The sequence below is a fragment of the Equus caballus genome, chromosome 21, assembly GCF_041296265.1.
Source record: "Equus caballus isolate H_3958 breed thoroughbred chromosome 21, TB-T2T, whole genome shotgun sequence".
Taxonomy (NCBI): Eukaryota; Metazoa; Chordata; class Mammalia; order Perissodactyla; family Equidae; genus Equus; species Equus caballus.
The window spans coordinates 44,378,865-44,394,714 of record NC_091704.1 but is presented as its reverse complement, the minus strand read 5'-3'; the positions used below and the strand labels follow the sequence as shown (position 1 = coordinate 44,394,714).

At 37.6% G+C, this 15,850-nt stretch overlaps 1 protein-coding gene across 21 annotated transcripts in view; it reads left to right on the top strand.

Moving 5' to 3' along the window:
• Positions 1 to 15,850, top strand: part of SPEF2 (sperm flagellar 2) — a 176,273-nt gene that overhangs the window by 98,906 nt on the left and 61,517 nt on the right. For all 21 annotated transcript variants that reach the window (XR_011430174.1, XR_011430173.1, XM_070245930.1 and 18 more), the window contains 4 exons: positions 6,447 to 6,592; positions 10,943 to 11,070; positions 11,154 to 11,292; positions 14,957 to 15,094. Coding sequence is in view for 19 of the 21 variants with exons in the window: in XM_070245930.1 (XP_070102031.1) it covers positions 6,447 to 6,592; positions 10,943 to 11,070; positions 11,154 to 11,292; positions 14,957 to 15,094 (551 nt within the window). In the remaining 2 variants the exon portion in view is untranslated. The remainder of the gene's footprint in view (positions 1 to 6,446; positions 6,593 to 10,942; positions 11,071 to 11,153; positions 11,293 to 14,956; positions 15,095 to 15,850) is intronic.

Here is a 15,850-nt window from a genome sequence, read left to right as displayed (position 1 = left end):
GGTCTTAATATCTGCCTTCTAATCCCTCTCCTGGTTTTGATCACCTTCTTTAGGTTGTATTTTTCCTGACCCTAATTTCACTTATGGGTTTTTTTCTATTTTAACCATTTCTGTGAAATAAGGGGGATATAATTTTTAAGGTAACTGATAGTTGGTAGAAGAAAATCCTAGGCTCTGAAAAGCATTTTAGTTAGATTTATGTAGAAGCTGCTATAGCAACCAATTCATTAAAGATTGAAATGCAGTTATGGATACATACAGTTGACTTTTCCAGGATACATTCAAATGGGCTGCCATGAAGGGTGTACTTTTGTTTAGCTTTTCATTAAATTGCCAATGCATTTGCAACCCAAAAGTGTGCAGTGTTCACAAAATGATGTGCTAAAAAAGATATTTATTTTGGAGCCAGCTCCATGGCATAGTGGTTAAATTTACGCTCTCCGCTTCAGCTGCCTGGAGTTCACAGGTTCAGATCCTGGGTGCAGACCTACACACCACTCATCAAGCCATGATGTGGCAATGTCTCACATACAAAAAACAGAGGAAGATTGGCACAGATGTTAGCTCAGCAACAATTTTCCTCAAGCAAAAAGAGGAAGATTGGCAACAGACGTTCACTCAGGGCCAATCTCCCTCATCAAAAAAAAAAAAAAAAAAAGATATTTGTTTTGGCATTTTAAGACACATAACTGTGATTCTCACCCTTCTCTGATTATATGATGTGATAGGCTTATATAATTACAGCCATTTGGTGAGTTAACATATAATTTATGCTCAGCTCTCACCTGTTTACTAACAAAAGAAGAATTTTCACATTGCTTTATCATCCCTTGCTTTCTCATTGTGATCTACAAAAGTAAATGGAGGATCATCATAGAATCCTCAAAAATAGGAACTAAATACACCTATGTATACTAGGTACCAAATCATCAGTTAGACGTAATAATGTACATGCTCTAAGAGCATCCTTAATTAAAAGTATATAGACTCTAAGAAAACAATAAGCAAATACAAGTTCAACCAGTTAAATATATACACTGGAGTCATGCAGTTAGCTCAATTTAAATAGCACCAACCACTTCCAAACATTTTTTGCTTTTATTTTACTGATATTCTTTTGTGCTTAGTATTTGAAATAGGTGAACTCAGTCAAGATTTAGAAATCTTTCTGTTACATATAAATGCTGCTTTTTTGGCATTTATAACAAGATTTCCTTCATTAAGAGAAAGTTACATGATTTTAATTTTTAGTATTTGAAATTAACACCATTAGGGGTGAACACTACGATTGATTATCTGTTTATCTCACTGGCCATTTTATATCAATTATATTTAAAGCATCTTTTAGCGTTTGAGGAACCATTTCCTTTCTCCTGTCTACAAACTTATATCTCCCATACTTATATTAACATCTTTGATTCATTCCTATTCTTCTATTAGATCAATCCCTACCCTTCCCCCCCACCAAATCTTGACATTGAAATGCCATTTGCAATTGTACTTATGTTGTTCTTAAAGCATTTCTTATTTTCTTCAACCCATTTACCATTGTCCCATTTCATTCTTTCGTATAACAATGGCTTTTACACCCTCTGGCCTTGCTTAGGAGGTGTTAATTAGGGGCTAAGGGAAGACAGTTTTCCATAATCAACTAAATCTAAAATGCTGAGTTTTGCCAAATTAAAATGTTTTTAATTACGAGATTTTTAAATATTTTAATGTGCATCTTTAAGGGAGTGGGAGATACAGTATGTAATAACTGAAAACATTTTGGAGAAATTTCTTCTCTCTTGGAGGAATATTCAATGGGACTAGAGTTCTGTAGAACAAGCCTTTGGAAATAATGCCATCTTTAGTTCCTCTGGCCTGCCATGTATTAGTATCAGTACTGTTCGAGTGCTTGGCTTCTGATTTGACTTGTGGTTGTAGGTACTACCAGACTACTTAGCAATAAATGTAAAGTCAATGTTATAAACATTAATGACATCTAATTTAAAGGACATGGAAGAACAGAGAAAAAAGATAAAAGTGAAATGAAATTGAAATACCTAGATGCCTTTAGGCCCTAGAGCAGTGGCTCTTAGAGAATGGTCCCCAGACCAGGAGCATCCACATCACCTGGGAGCTTGTTAGAAATACAAATACTCGGCCCCACCCCCAACCTACTGAATCTGAAACTCCTGGAGGTGCAAAGCAATTTGTGTTTTAAAAAGCCCTCTCGGGAATTCTGATGATCACTGAAGTTGGAGAACTACTATACTAGAGCCCCAGGCCTTAACCACTGGAATATCAGAAACATTCAGTTATTTCTAAGGTATTATTTATAAGGTACCCCCTTCTCCAAAATATTTAAGTTGCATTACAGTTTTTTTTAAAAAATGTATATAAAAGTGCTGTTGAAATAGAAATAAAAGCCAAGCCCTGACATGAGGGAGGTGGTATGCCCAACTCAAGGACACCATGCTTATTGTGGTGGCTCATTCAACTCAGAAGAACTGAACAAACAAGGCAAAGAAGGAAGCATAATGGGTTGCTTCATTCACATTTCCAGAGAGAGGAGATATACCAATTGTACAAGAAAAAAACAAAAAACTAAGCTTTTCTAGGATGAATTTCTAAAATATATTTTTATCACCTTAAACAAAGGACAGTATGTGGAACCATGTACAAGCCCTTAATAGGTTTTCTAGCAAATGCAAAATACATTGGGTTTCATCTGAAGGTTTATGCCACACCTCTGAAAGTTTATGGTTAATTTGTGATTGTGGTTCAGATAGAAAAATTCAACAACAATCTCTTTTTATAATATAATTCATAATCATAATAACAAACTACCTCTTATGGAGTGCTCACTGTGTGCCAGGCACTATACAAGATAATTTGTGTATATATATAATCTCACTAATTCTAATAACCTCTTTTGAAGTAGAAATGATCATTTCCCACTTCAAACATGAGGAAATTGAGAGTCAAAATAAATAAAGTAGTGTTGTGTTAGAAACAGTTAAACTATGAGAAGGGAAAATTAGAGCCTCTTCCGTCTTTGGAGAATGTCATCTACATGCCCATATTAACTCACAACACCAAATTGCTCATAACTTCCCCGAATTTTGCCTTAATACTGTTACCATAGTTTAAGTGAATTAAATAATTTTTTTATACTCTTAAGTCTAAGTTTTTTAATGAATCTATTTCTCAGCCTGTAGTTTTAAAAAAATTTTACCGGAAGTAGAAAAATTGTTTGCATGCAATGTAAATAGAAAACAATCTTAAAATCAATTTATGAGTCAAATCAATAGTATTGTAAAAACTGCTCTAAAGCTTGCAAATCTCTACATATCAATCTAATGAACACTGCTGAATATGAGCAACATAAACAGACACTAAAAAGCAATGAAGTGTGACAGTCAAAAGCGCAGTCTCTGGAGCCAGCCTGCCTAGACTGAAATCCCAGCTCTGATATTTACCATATGAATGATCTAAGGCAAGTAACTTTACCTTAGAATGCCTCAGTTCCCTCATCTATAAAATGGGTTAATAAAAGTAATTTTTCATGTAGCTATTGTAAGGAATAAGTAAATATACAAAAAAGTAGACAGAACAAAGTCTGACTCAAGAGTAAATGAGACTAAGTGAATACGGGATATTATTGGCACCAGACCAAGTTATCAAAGACTGTGAACAGAAAGGAGATTCCTTTCCGTAGTTGGCGTAGGGAGTTCCCATCACTTATTACTGATAAGTATAATTAAATTAGGACCCATAAGCGATCCCAGATAACCAGTCCTCATCACTTGATAGTTGTTCACATTCCATATCTTCAGCTCCACACAGAGTAACAACATGAATTCTAGGACACTAAGGAGAGAAAACTCCCTCCTCAAGCTTTTCCAAAATAGCTTCTCAATAGTGATTTAGAGAATAAGCTGGTTCCTGTTCCATCTCTGGCTCCCTACCTAACACTGACTCACTTCTCTTCCTGGCCATATTGCTTCAGAGCTAAAGCTTTCATCTCATCCTAGACATCCTGAGTGTCTACTTGGCTTGCCAGTGTTTGTGGCCTAGGCAGCCATCAGCACTATTTCTTAACAACAAAGAGTTGTTTTTTTGCTGAACGTGGCCAACCCCAAGACAATAAGGAAGCCATCACTGTTAACCAGTCTTTTGGCTTCTACCTAGTGAAGCTGTTAATTAAATCAGATCCTACTAGGAAATATTTGGAGACCGAAAGGTAATAATAATGCCTTTCTTTAAAAAAAAACCAATAAATCAGACTTTCCATATCTTTTCCTCCTTCCTACAATCCTCTCATCTCTCTGAGTTGTGTCAACTTAATTTGAAAGTGTTCTAGTTTTCTTAATGTCCTCTCAGCAATTGATGAACCTTACTCTTACCTTTACTGAGCTCCTACTATGTTATTTTCTTTGCTCAAAGCTGTTGCTCTATCATTTCAACTTTGACCATTTCTTTACAGATAACGTGATTAAATAAATCATGTGTCCTAAAATTGCATTTTTCTTTTTTCCTTATGATTATTTGTACTTGTTCTTGTTTAATGGGCTTCTATGTGTTACCATTAGGTTCTTATAACTGAAAATAAAAAAGCTAAAATCTACCTTTATGCTAAGCATGGATTACTCTCTAAACCTTTTATGCATGAAGAATGGCTACACTGAGGACTCAGTGATCCAACTGTCAAGCAAAAGCAAATATCTTATTAGAAACTGAAGCTTTCATATGGTTGGATGGGAGGTACTTAAAAAGGAAAGCCCTCCATTGTATTTAAGATGTTGATAGATTTTTGTGCAAAAGTGACATCTGTTTTCATTCACTATGACATAGATACATTTTTATTCATTCAAATCTTTTGCCTCTTAGCACTTTCATTGTTAAAAATTAGATAAAAGTTAAATAGAATCAAAGAACAATGGTCCAAATATATTCCCTGACTCTCTTGATTTTCACTGAGTGATCATGATATTTAAGAAAAGAAGAAAAAGAAACTCATTCCAGTCTCACATTTATAATTACCAAGTTCTTCCTTTTAGGAATTCTTCTTAGAGAAATTCATCTTAAAATGGTCATAGTGTTATCACTTTTGTTGCACTAGAGATTCATGTCAAAGAATGAAAAATCACCATATAGAAAAATATATATCAAGTAAGGAACATTTTTTGGTTATTGCCTGAACAAAGATTTCCTTAAATTGTTCTAAATTTTAAAAATCTAGATACAACTTAAGACCTGTGGATAATAGACACTGTTTTTAAATGTATAAGTAGAAGTCACATAAACTCCCCACAAGACATAATTGACAATTTCCCCTCTACTTATAATCCATATATTTTAAACTAACATAAACGTGGAAGATATATTTACTTTTATAAATGGCATTATCATTAAAGAATATTCATTAAAAAAATACATTTTTGGGAAAGAAAGTGCTCCCAGTTCTGTAGGCATCTACAAACTGCATCTAAAATTCAATAATTGATCTGAAGGTAAGTGGAATTTAAACTGAATGAATTTCTAAACTATAATAACCTTGATTTTTAAGGAAATATTAATACTTTCTGAGTTAAGGTACTTTGGTCAGTCACAAGGTCTGTCAGTCCATCAGAGTGAGGCTTGTCTAGATTCCCGCTTCTTGATGCTATCTCGGAAAGTGAAGCGTGTGCCCTTTCTGAATTTTGAACTAAAAATTAGACCTCTTTCTCATCCTCATCCTTCTCTTTTTCTTGCTTCTTCTCTTCCTTCCTCTCTCTCTCACTTTTATGCCTTAATTCATCTAGGCTTATGACGCAGCAATTGCCTTCATCCATACTCCATAACAGTAGCAAGAAATACGGTTTCCTACTCAGAAACCCTGTGTCTCGTGCAGGGAATGTGAGAATATTCAGGAGCTACAATACCTCTTCTTATCCTCCCTAACATTCCTCACTGACTCTGGCAGACTCTTAAAATAACCTCCTTCCTCCCTGCTCTGCCCCTGGGCTTCCAGGAAAAGCAATAGCATCACTCGTGTTATAGCTACCCTCTCCCTCCTTCAGGCTGGAATTTAATTTACTAGTTTTTGCAATAGTAAATGAAATATACTTTGCTCTAGAGTCTACACTTTATAGAACCACATGTTTCTTGTGGAAGCAAGGACAGAGATAATAATACAATATCAAGTTGCTTTTCATAGCCAATGAGATAAGAGAAGTTGGATTGCTTTTTTTTAAAACAAACAAACAAACAACAACACTGTTGTTGGCATTATTGGTTAATTCAGAGGGCTGTGGATAATGAAGTTTTTCATTTTTGATTTGATGAGGCTGCCCGAAGTTGCTTAAGAAGTAGTTAGTGAATTGCCTGGAGTCCACAGAAATCACAGATTTATTCATCCACCAGAATCTGGTCTCTTTCATTTACTTGTAATGGAATGATTTGATATCACGTTGAAGGTTCTAAAGGAAAATCTGCAGGAGGGAAAGTACCAGTAAAGAAATCACCTGCTGAGTCTACAAATACGTCACCTACTCCAGTAGGTCCGCCACCACCTAAGCCCGGATCAGAAGAATGGGTCTATGTGGATGAACCAATTGCTGAGGTATGGCAGTTTAGATTCAAGCTGGTAGAATTTATTGTTTCTCCTATTTATAGTAACAGTCACACCATTTTTTTGCACCATCCAGAAGGACTTTCATAGCTAGTAATGAATATACTCGTTAAAAAACCAAGATGATTTTTTGAGACTGCTCATTGAACCACATCTCATCCATTCTCTACTCACTCGCATTTCTGAGTCATGCTTTGAACTGCTGTGGAGTGCTGAAATGAAGGCCACCAATGGGTTCTGTGAGGACTAATTTTCTCCCCAGTACAAGCAGAGATGCACTTTCCTGGAAGAATGACTTCCCCAGAACACATATCCAGCAAATTATAGCCCTCCATCCATTTTCTCATGCCCTCATCATAACGCCTCCAAAGGAAGTTTAACCTCTAATTTTTTAGAAATAGTAAAAATTTTTTGAAGCCAACTAAACTAATGAAAGAACAGATAGCTTTCTGGCCTGAGAACTTTAAATGGGTGCGTTAGTGTAAGGCAGGAGATGTAAGGCAGGAGATGCTCAGGTAAGCCCTGGAAGCTCCATTCAGCACTCTGTTCTCTGACAACCACAAAGCACAATTGCCACCTACACAAATCTGTTTGCTCTAATTGATAAGTCATCTTAGGAGAATCACACAGAAAGGTTTTTCCTTTAAAGCTTTTTAAAACGACAAGAGCTTTTTGAAAGACTCCATCCCTGTCTTCCTTCACTGCGGTCCTCAGTGATTGCTTACCTTGCTAACTCTTGGCACTGACCATCTGTGCCCAGCATTTGAGACCCAATCATGAATTGTAGTGATTTGTGGTGTTGCTGTCATTTTTGGGCTTTCCTAGGGAAATGTCTTATCTCCCCAATTAGATGATGGACTCTTTGGGGGAGGGTAGGAAAACGTGGAATAATTCACTGTATTTAATACAGAATCAAACACAGTGCAGAGTATGTAATAGATTCTTGATAGGGCTCTAACGAATTCATTAAGTAGCATTGATGGGGAAATTAGAACGGAAAATATTTGAAGATGAGAACATTAAATGATATAATTATGAATTTGTGTAATTGATATCACTCAGCCAAACAGAAGCTACTTTTAAAAATAAAGATATTCAAAAACTGTCTTAGAAGCAGGATATAGAAGTGGTTGTCGGGAAGGAGATAAAATTAAAATTCTATTATTTGGCAGGGGCAAAATATGGCATAAATATTGAAATCCAATCCTTAACTCCAAACCTTGAAGCCCTTGAGAAAAATAATTCATAGAGGACAAGAGGGAAATAGAGAGCAGGAGTAAAAAAATAAACATTAACACTGAGATACGGCACCAGCTCCCATGTAGATCTTCTAGTAGTCAGGATTCTGGCAGAAAACAGGTGATAATTTGAGGGGAGTTGAATAAAGGATATAGCCGTTAAATAAGGAAACCTACAAGGATTAGATTATTACCCTGAAAACGAGAGATAGCTGGGAGCTATTATGGCCACTAGGCCTGAGAAGGTGAGGAAAGGGAGCAGAGGCTTGGACCTCACGAGGACCTCTGCATGAAGAGGGCCATCTGACTAGAGCTGTGGCCTTCAGCAGAAGGATGCAGGCAAGCACAGCGACCCAGCAGAAAAAAGCAGGGAAATACATAACCAGACCTCAAGTTCCTGCTCTCATCTCTTGCCCAGGAGGTAAAGGGCAAGGGAGTTTCCTAAAGCAGTTCTCATAAGTTAGTCTTCCAGAGCACTGAGCCGGGTGGAGAATGAAGGCTAAGAAACTGGTCTGGAGGAGCAATGGGTAGATAGGCAGCACAGACGTCTAGTTACCTAAGCAAAACCATGTAGAAAACACATTTTGCTACAAATAGAAGTAGCCTTGGGCCTAGAAACAAAGCAGGCCATGGGATCCATTCTAGTCCTTTTCCCACTCTAAATTTCTCACACAGAGTTGCAGTGCTTGCCTGCCAAGGAAGAAGAAAGACAGATGCCCAGTTAAATTTGAATTTCAGATAATCAACAAATTTTATTGAGTATCCTATTCTTTATCGGGTAACACTAGTTCCAGGCCTTCCTAGGACCCAGATCTACCTTACCTCAATAGGCATGTGGAAGGAAAGGGAGAGAGAGAGATTGCTTTCATACCTGACTCTCCCAGGAGGAGGCAGCAGCCAAGTTGGAGAGCCTGGTTCTTCCCGTTCTTCCAGCCACAGGGGAAGGTGCAGAGAGAACAAAGGAGGCAGTTGGAGTGCGAGGTATTTGCTTTCCAACTTCTGAAGATTTGGAGAATATTTGCTTTGGCTACCAATTTCCTATTATGTTCAGTCTTCTCTAATGAAGAGAAGACTATTTAACTGGAAAGCGTAGATCTGAAGATCTAGCCACATCACTAAGTTCAAGTCCCCAGACTCAGAAAAATTACATCCCAGAGACTGGAAGAACCTACAGGTATGACATTATCAATAACTCATAGAAATCACAGAGGCGATTCTAGAAGACCAGATGTAGGCATATGCTAAAATATTTAATGAAAGCTAGATGGGATTTAGGAATATACAGACCAATAACCTGTACATTAATCCCTGACAAAATTGAGAGAAAATTATTAAACACATGACCTGCGAGCACTTATGAAATAGAAAAGTAATCACCCAGAGCCCACACAGGTTCACTAAGACTAAGTCCTGCTAAACTGGCCCCTTCCTTTTCCTTGATAGCATTTGGGTAGGTGCATCAGGGAAGAGTCATAAACACAGTATATCTTGAGTTAAAAACAGTATTTGACGATTTCTCATGAAGTTCTTATAGATAAATGAGAGCTGTGAACAGGTTATTAATTCACTTAGGTCTATTCGTAGGTGGTAACTCTCTAAGCACAGAGAATTAAGTAATGGATTGAAGTCAACCAGGAGGGAAGTTTAGCAGTGAGTTTATTTAAAATGGTCTTTAGCATCATTCTGGATACCATATCCTTTAAGAGAGATCATGAAAAACTAGAAACTAGAAGGGGCAACTAGGTAAGAAAAAAATGTTAAAATAATATCAGAGGAGCATTAAAGGAACTGCAAATGTTTAATTTGGATAAATGAATACTTGAAGTATGGTTGGACATAGAGTTGTGGGCTGTTAGAACTTGATGGAGCCATCCAGTCTCTTAAAAATTTAACTGATGCTAAATTGGGTTCAGGTGAGTCTACCTACATCCGTATTAACATTTGTTGAGCACCTGTTACGTGCAAATCTATGCTAGATGCTGGGAATACAAAAACAAGCAGGTTTCATCCTCAATCCTTGCCTACTTCTCCTCACTCAAGTCTTCAAATACTTGACAGGCTGTCATAGGGAAGACTGTATGAATGTAGCCTGTCGTCCTCCAAAGAGCACAGCTAGGGCTGATAAGTGGAAACTACAAGAAGGCAAATTTCTGCTCAACACAGGAAGAATTTGAGTTGTGTGGCAGTGGAGGGGGCTGCCTTGAAATTTCATGCTTAATCCATTGGTGAGGTCCACAGAGAGACTGGATAATCTATCTCCAGTATTTGGCATTTCTCGGTTGAAGAGGAAGTTAGCCTAGATGACCTCTGAGGTCCTCATGTGTGATTCCCTGAGTAAAGAAATGCACAGTCAATAAGGGAATAATTGGTATGGCAAGTTTATGTTGAATATAATATGTATCTTCAATTTTATTTCATTTTGATTATTTCTTGTTTTTGATTGTTTATTTGCATCATTAAAGATAAAAGAAACTTTCTAATTTTCATGATGCACACAGCCAAGATAAAACTCTTGGGAAAATTCAAAGAAATAACTCATTATCACCCTGACATGAACTGTAGGTGTTGTCCATACTAGACATGCCCTAACTTAGGCAAAATGTGCCATCTGTGACAATTCAATTCATTCATTCAATAAATATTTCTTGAGCACCTACTATGTCTGAGACACTGTGGTAATTATAGGAAAAACTGTATAGTGGTGAACAAGACAACTATTGTTCCTAGCTTTATGATACTGACATTCTTGAGGTGGATATAGACAAATAAATAAGCAGTTACAATTAATGTCATTGATCCTATAATGGGAGAAGTCCGGGGTGGTAAGGTACAACTTCAGAGCTTCAGAGAGTGATCTTATAGACTTGTTGGATCACGGAAAGATTTCTGGAAGAAATTATGTCTGAGTTGAGACATGAAGAATTATTTGGAATAGGAATTACCTGAGGAAGAAGAGAAAGGAGAAGCAAGAAATTTCACAGAGAATGCTTTATGTAGTTGCAGTTGCTGCTTGATCTCCTTGCTTAGTGTTGCTCTTTTGACTCAATTATTTGGAAGAATTTTCACTTTGAAATAATAATTTTTATGCTTTACCATTTAACAGGAAATACCTTCATTTTTAGTACCTTACTGGGAACTAATAGAAAGTTCCTACATAGACTCCATCAAAAAAGTACTCAGGCATCTACGAGAAGACCAGCATACTGTGCTTGCCTACTTATATGACATTAGGTAAGTAAAGTTTCCTAAGTTAGAATCTTATAGTTCATAGGTATGACATGTAAGCTCCATCTCATTCTCTTAATGTCTTACAGAACAGGTTTCCAGCAGTTTCTAAGGCGTCCAGATCACAAGCAAAATTTTGTATCTCAATGGCAGACTGATTTCAACTCTCTTCCTGATGACCTGTGGGATGATGAGGAAACAAAGGCTGAGCTACACCAAAGACTGAATGTAAGGGAATCTGTGACCTGCTGGGCCAGGGCCTCCACACTCTCAGATCTTACACTGCAAAATCCTAATTCATTCCCTTCTTACTTTCTTGAGGTGTGAGGATGAGGAGGAAAATGGTTTGGACACTTGCCTGCCAACTCTGAAGAGCAAAGGCTCTTCTGCACTCTGAGTTCAGAAGGAGAATGTGGTGGCCAATGCTTCCAGAAAGGGAATCCAAGGCCAGCAGTACAAGAGCATTCTTGGCATCTGTTGTGCAGCTGTTAACCCCTTTGTTGAGCCATGTAACTGTGTCCTTGACTGGTATTATGTACATGTCTATTTTGAAGGCAGGTATATGATTGGTTGATGTCAGGGAGAAGGAGAAGGAGAGAACGGCATGGAAAACCTAAAGAGTTGCTTCTATGGTATAGATCCCTGGAGGGAAGGTACCAAATCTTATACATCTTTGCCTCTCCAACAAGCACAATGCCTGGCACTTCGTAGTCAGGCAGATTTTCATAAATTAATAAATGGAGTTTATTACCGTGATGCTTTCTAAAGCCCTCCAGTGTACAAGAAACCTGATTTCAATCTCTTACCCTTCATCTTTTCTGTGTAAATTTACAGAGCCCCTTATCCTGTTAGAGGAATTCTTTCCCTTGCCACTTAAGTATAGACTACTAATAGTCCAGTCTGATTATAATCTCAATATTTATTTGTACAACAAAAACAATGCCAGTCTCTACCCCATGGCCCATTCGTCTACTCTATAAATATTTATTGAGCATCTGCCATGGTCTTAGTATTGTTTAAGGGGCTGGGGATTCCACAGTGAACAAAAAAATCTATGACCCTATGATGTATACGTTCTGGTGGCCAGAAGACAGAGAATAAGAAATAAACAAGTAAACGTATAGTGATATGTCATTGGCAATAAGAGCTATGTGGAGAACAAGAAAACAGAGCAAGGGGAAAAGGAACATTGATGTACCATTTTGTATATGGTGGTTGTGGAAAGGCCCACTGAGAAGTGAGATGGTGACATTTGAGCAAATTCAGGACAGAAGTAATTGAGTGAGCCATGTAGCTATTTGGGGAAAGAGTATATCAGGCACAGTGAAAAGCAAAGGTAAGGGCACTGAAAGGGGAGGATGGTTAGTGTGTTTGAAGGACAACCAGGAGGCTGGTGTGGCTGCAGCAGAGTGAACGTGGCTGAGTGGTTGGTGATGAGGTCAGAGAGATCATAGGGACCAGATTAGCTAAGGCCTTGGAGGTCATTATTAGGATATTGGTGTTGATCTGAACAAGAGTTGAAACCTTGGCTTTTGGTTGTAAAAGAGTCTATAGTGGAGCAGCAGCAAGGAGACTGCCTGGGAAACCAATTGGGAAGCTACTGAGATTAAGTGAAGGCATTAGGGTGACTTGGATGAGCGGCTGCTGGAGGATTTGACCCAAGAGGTATTGAATCAACGAATGTCCTGGTAAAACTGAAATATTTTACCTCTTCTTAGACATTCCTCAAATACTAATTAATAGCTATGTAAATCCTAAAACATATCTGCCTTTTCTACCTCTTTCCTACTTACTTATAATGCCAGCCCTTCTATATACTTCTTCTTCCCCATATCAGTCAGGTGATTGTTGGTAGAAGGAGAAGGTTTTTAAATTAAAAATATCTAATGTGGGATTTTTTTAAATTCCAAATATACCACATGTTTATTGTAGACAACTAGATAATAAAAAGAAAAATTTAAAATAACAAATTCATAATCCCATTGCCAATAGTTAACCATTGTTACTACCTTGGGGCAATTATTTTTGCAAAAAGATGTGATTGCAATGTATATATTGTTTTCTAACATTCTTTTTCAACAGTAGAACATGTTTTCTTTCTCAATAAAAATTCATCATTTTTATGTCTAAAAGATATTCCACTAATGAGCTATATCCTAATTTATTTAACAAATTTCTGTTTTTAGTCACCATTTCATTAACAAATATTTGTTGAGCACAAATTTTTTATTATAGAGAATTATACAGAAAATTTCATCCAGTTAAATACTTATGACATCCTTAATTATTTCCTTGGGCAAAAAAATTACTGAGGGGCCAGCCTGGTGGCATGGTGTTGAAGTTTGTGCACTCAGCTTCAGAGCCCAGGGTTGCAGGTTCAGATCCCAGCGTGGACCTAGCACTGCTCATCAAGCCATGCTGTGGCGGCATCCCACATAAAATAGAGGAAGATTAGCACAGATGTTAGCTCAGCAACAATCTTCCACAAGCAAAAAGAGGAAGACTGGCAGCAGATGTTAGCTCAAGGCCAATCTTCCTCGTAAAAAATAAAAGACTGTGATATTTTCATTTCATGTGCAGCCCCCATAAGGTAGCAAACCAAAATGCCAAGTGTTCCTCAAACACAGTATCACATAAGTAAAATCCAAGCCCTAGAATCAAACTCCTTGTGTTCAAATTCTTGGCTCCACCACACTTGACACCTAAGCAAGTGACTTAACCTCTCTAAGCATCAATTTTCTCATCAGAAACTTACCTCTTGCTTAGTGTGGGGATTAGTAAGGTAACCGATGTAAAGTACTTAACACAGTGCCCAACACATTGTACATGTTCAACAAATTATTGTTATTGTGAAAAATGTCAAGTTTTATTGGACTGTATATATTTCATTAGTGAGATATTTTATCAAACCATAAATATTTTATCACTATGAATCAGATTATAATAATAGTTTTCACTAATTAAGGAATTATTCTGTGCTAAATACTATGCTAAATACTTTACATACATACATAAGCTAATTTATTCTATATAACACAGCTAAAAGGTGAGTAATGTTATCCCCATTCTACAGATAAAGTAACAAGAGCTAATATAGTGGTACATGTTATTCAAGACCACAGGCTCATGTCCTGGCTCCAGCACTTACTCATTATATGACATTAAGAAGATAACCTCTCTGCGACTCAGTTTCCTCATCTACAAAGTGAAGATAATAATAGTACCTAAGGTTGTTGTGAAGCATTAAATGTGTCAATATAAGTATGGTGACTTATATTCCAACACATATATGAAGGCCTTAGTACTTGGTAACTATTGTTATTTTTATGAAAATTATCAGCACTATTGTTGCTCAGAATCTGGTACATGTCAGAGCTGGGATCTTTAAAAGATTTTTTTACTGTTAGCTTTTTAGTACAAATTTATTTTTGGACAATCCCATTAGGCTCTGATAGCATTTCTTGGTGAATGACATGTTCCACTCGTGATTAATTAATAGGCCTGTGCCCTTGCATTAAATACAGCTGCATGAGTCTTCCACGAGCAAGACACCATTTCCTCAGAAATTCCCTGAAAGGACTTTTTCAACCAAACAAATTTTTTGAGGAAGGATTGGAATATATCAAACAGACACCCACGAATAAAGGAACTGCAGTGGATTTGTGGTAGACACAGGCTTACGATGTGGTGAGCTAGTCTTAGAAAGCGAGGCCTGACATAGAGTAGAAGCAGATAAATATTTGTTGAATGAAGGAATAAAATCCATGAGCACATTAGGTCAAAATTTTCTTTAGAGTCATTTTTAGGACAGGCCAAGGATTTTAGTTTTATTACACTGAGGTAATTTGAGCCATCAATCAGAAGCGTAACAGCAATGTTTCTTTCCGTTCAGGATTTACGAGACCGCCTGTGGGACATTTGTGATGCCCAGAAGGAAGAGGCCGAGCAGGAGCGTCTGGATATCATAAATGAGAGCTGGTTGCAGGATTCCATGGGAATAACGATGAACCATTTCTTCTCACTGATGCAGGTAAGAGCAGCCAGTCATGAATACAAACTCTTCCCTCCACAGCCATGTCCCTCATGTAACAACTCCTTTAGGACTGTGAGGAGTCTGTTCAGGGCTCATTTTACTTATAGCATTCTGCCCAGCCTGAGCTCCTGCTTGCCAAGGAAGTTAGCTGAAATAAATGATTTTGGCCTCCACCAAACGAGCATCAGAAATGGGAGCATCCCAAACAACTAACCACCAGGTTTGCTTCCAGGTGGCCCAGACCTGTGGAGGGGACAGCAGAGATGGTATCTATACTGATTGTTACCTCATCAGCCTCTCACAGCAGACATTCAAAGTGGCCAGCCAAAGCCTGGGAAAGCAAACCAGCCATAAAGCATGGGCTAGATCAGACTCAGCAGGCCTTTGATTCCAGAAAAAAGTTTATGTCTAGACTGGAAAAGCAGACTATTCATCAGAACAACTCGATTAACTTATATGTGCAGTCTGTTAAATAAAAAACTGCACTGGAAAGATAAGAAGATAGACATAGATTTTATTCTGAGACATTATCAACAATAGAGGAGAGAGCATAGACCAAGTCTAGATACGCAGCTGCCAAAAATAAGGGCTGGAGAGATTTTAAGAGCTGGAGTGGGGTAGAGAGTCATAGACCATCTATGTTTGCTGACTGGCCTTGCCTAAAGGAAAAGTAAACTTTCTCCTATCTTCACAACAGGAGGTAGTTCTACCACTTGGAGCAAGCCACCCTCCTAAGTTAGGCACCTCCCCTCC